We start from the raw sequence: 3,490 nt of genomic DNA, 5'->3' as shown, positions 1-3,490 counted from the left end.
ACACACACACACACACACACACACACACACACACACACCCTAACTAACAAAATAAAATTTGACAAAGAATAAAGGCCAAGTGTAACTATAATAAGGTGAAAGAACAGAAGACTGTCAGGGTAAAAATTAAATTAAAAAATGCAAAAAATAGTGTATAAAGGATCATCTCTTGATTAGGCGTGGCAGAACAATGAATCTATGAATACTATATGTGTTTGTAGATTATAACAGAATTCCAAATACAGTAAAATAACTGACAGAAGGTATTACTTTTCTGACTCTGCAAAAATGAGTAGAGATATCTCAAACTTTTTATTGTGTTCTTTTAAAATTTTGTCAATCATATTTAATCTAGCCAAATAATTCCATTTTAAATTAACCTTCAAACTGAAAAAGTAGATAGAATTATAAATTCTCTTGCAAAGGAATTTTAACCCAGCAACTGGCTGCTCTGGCAAAAGATAACATCCAAAGACTTTGTGATCTAGCTAGAATACAGGCACACCTGGAATATAGTATGATCTGGCTGGAATATAGCTGCCCTTAGTATACACCTGTAAGGTGAAATTAGTTTGTAAAAGGAAGCAGCGATGTTTGAAAATGCTGTCTAATTGAGGGGCAGACAAAGTGATGAGTCACAGAATCACAAAACTCTCAGGAAGACAGAAAAGAGCTAATATTTAAGAGCAGCGCATGGAGAGAGTTGGTCAATTGGGAGTCAGTGCATCAGTGCAGTGCAATGGAACTGAGTTCATCCAAGAGTCCATGCAGTTCAGTGCAGGGCAGCAGAGGCAGCTGAAGCCAGAGAGTAAGAAGGAGCCAGAGATTAGAACAAGTTGCCAGAATTACTTTGATGCCAGGCAGAGAAATTCAGTAAGAAGTTGAGAGAAGCCAGATTGAATTAGTCAGCCTGGAGAGGAGCTAGAGCCAGAACAGCCTAGTTGAACCAGCCAGTCCCAATTCAGAAAGAGCTAGGAAAGGTGAGCTCATTCAGCAGTGAGTAAGCCTCCCAGAGGAGACCTGCATGACACTCTACTTCCTAGGACTGCCGTGAAAGGTATCTCTAGCTATGTATGTGAATCTAAAACCTGAGCAGATCATCATAACTTCACTGTGTTATCTGTATTAAACAACATGAAGAGGCTGTTAATAAAACTAGATTAAGCCATTCCTTCCTTCTCTTTTTCCTCTTTCTCTTCTTTCCTTTGCCTTGTCTCCTCCCTCTCCCTCTCCCTCCCTCCCTCCCTCCATCACACACACACACACACCTCCCTTGTGCCTGGATTCATTCTAAATGACTCAATGTGTGTTGCAGTGTTGGGGGATGGTTTTGTGTACTGTGTATTCAGATGCTGATTTCTATGCCCAGATATCTGATTACAGTCCTGATGATATGGTCAAGCAACTCCAGTCTCAATGTTAGATAAAAATTGTTTTCCATAACCTCTGATTGGTTGATAAAAGAGCTAATCAGCCAATTACCTGGGCAGAAGAGATATGGTAGGACTTCCAATCCCAGTCAGGGCATCCCAAAGAAGAGAGAGTAGAGAAGGACCCTGAGGAGCCATGTGTGTGGAGAAAGCATGTGGAAGGTCCAGGAGGAATCTCCATGAGGACATAGATGGACTAAAGCAAGCCAGAGCATGACTCAGGCTGGAGGTAAAGGACCATATGGCTGGAAAGCAGGCAGCTTTAGAGGGCTAGAACAGCACAGAACCTGACAAGCTTAGTGACTGTAGCTCGTTAATTAAAAACAAACAAACACCAGGTCTCTGTGTCATTTACTTAGGTGCTAAAACAGACAAGAGCAGGCGTGAAACTCAAGACTTATATTTACATTGTAGCCTTTTGTTTGTTTGTTTTAATGAGAATATGGACCAGTGATTAGTCACAAACTATTCTAATGACTGTGTGTGGAGACACAGGGAACCCACACTGAGCACACGGCTGAAGAGGAGAGCCTGGGCGTAGCTCTGGGAAGAGCAGGGCCGCAGAGTAGTAGCTGTCCATGTTCCTCTCACAAGCTGAGCAATGCAACTGGTGTTCCCAACCAAAGAAACAAATGCTTTCTTACCTTTCTTGAAATATTGATGTCAAAAAATTGTTTAGGTCTGACACTAAATGGTTCCTGTGTTTTGTCAATGAGTCCAGTCTTCATTTTTTCATGTCGTGGACTTATAATTTCACGTTCAATACACTGTAGACGAATATTAAAATCACAGTCTCCAACTGGTTGTGCCTGAATAAAAGAACAAGGTTTTTTTTATTTGACCACAACTACACTGTCAGTATAACCATTAAGGTTGCAGTACTATATGCTATAGTCTATACAAATAACAATCCTCGGGGATGTCTAGTGAATAGTTTGCATACCATACATCCCAATAATCAGACCAGCAATGGCCATTTTTAAATTGAAATTACATGAGGCAGCAAGAGAAAATGATATCTATCTAAACTGGCTTAGATTTCAAATCTGAATTAACATATTAACAAAAGTATTGTATCTTATTATTTAACTATAATAGCAAAACCTAAAATCCAAATTCATTAAAGTATAAATATTCCAAACAAATAGCATAGTCACTAGTGATCAAACTTCATAACATCAGTGAGAAGACGTTTTTTACAGAGATACACCCTCAAACTGAAAACTAACAGTAAGTTTACATACGTTCCAAGTTACACAGCTATAAAAAATAAAGCTGTTTTCTCCCAGCAAACTTTTGAGCATATGTAGTTTCAGCCATGTTTTAGGAAGTGTATGTACACTCGTGTCCTATCCAGCCACATGGTGCACATAAACATAGCTCAAACACATCCCTGGGTGACGGTAACTGTCTAGGACTTAGCGACTTAGAGACCACTGAAAATGTCTGTGATACTGACATTACCTTCTTGTTCCTCTTCTCCAATGTCTATTACCCAGCCTAATGTTTCCTAAAGGAGGCAGCATATGCTTCAGGATATCTTTTGGAAGGATAACAACGTTTACACTCAACTAAGAACAAGGAGTGAATCCAAAATGAGCAAAAGCTAGGTACAACTTCTAAGATAGTCTCTCTATGAACAGGCAGAACTGCCATAAAGGATATTCACTGAGAAAAAGTTAATAAACAGGACATAGTCCATGTAGGACCCTATTTTAGGAAATCCTAAAATGATAGGCTTGCTAAAAGGAACAAGACCTAAACAAGATCTCTAAGTGGTCTAAATTCTCTACTAAAATACATAGCATGAGACCAAACAAGACTAGGCTGAGAGCAGACTATCTTCCCATCCACAAGGTCTATTACAGTAAGACAGGGACAAATAACCAGCCAGATGTAGAAGCACTGAGAACAGTGCAAGAAACACTCAAAGCATCCTGTTGGGCTCCTTGTCACCAGTCCGTCCTCTCTTCCAAACACTACCCACACTGACAATGGAGTTCTCTCTCTCTCTCTCTCTCTCTCTCTCTCTCTCTCTCTCTCTCTCTCTCTCTCTCTCT

The 3,490-nt window shown here is 39.9% G+C and overlaps 1 protein-coding gene across 6 annotated transcripts in view; it reads right to left on the bottom strand.

Moving 5' to 3' along the window:
- The window catches only part of Rngtt (RNA guanylyltransferase and 5'-phosphatase), a 191,028-nt gene that overhangs the window by 126,966 nt on the left and 60,572 nt on the right, over positions 1-3,490 (bottom strand). For all 6 annotated transcript variants that reach the window (XM_021159528.2, XM_021159529.2, XM_029476149.1 and 3 more), the window contains exon 11: positions 2,075-2,239. In XM_021159528.2, coding sequence (XP_021015187.1) covers positions 2,075-2,239 — 165 coding nt within the window. The remainder of the gene's footprint in view (positions 1-2,074; positions 2,240-3,490) is intronic.

This window comes from Mus caroli, chromosome 4, assembly GCF_900094665.2.
Source record: "Mus caroli chromosome 4, CAROLI_EIJ_v1.1, whole genome shotgun sequence".
In the NCBI taxonomy this organism is placed as follows: Eukaryota; Metazoa; Chordata; class Mammalia; order Rodentia; family Muridae; genus Mus; species Mus caroli.
Note: the sequence above shows the minus strand (reverse complement) of the source record. Positions and strands in the feature narration are given on the sequence as shown.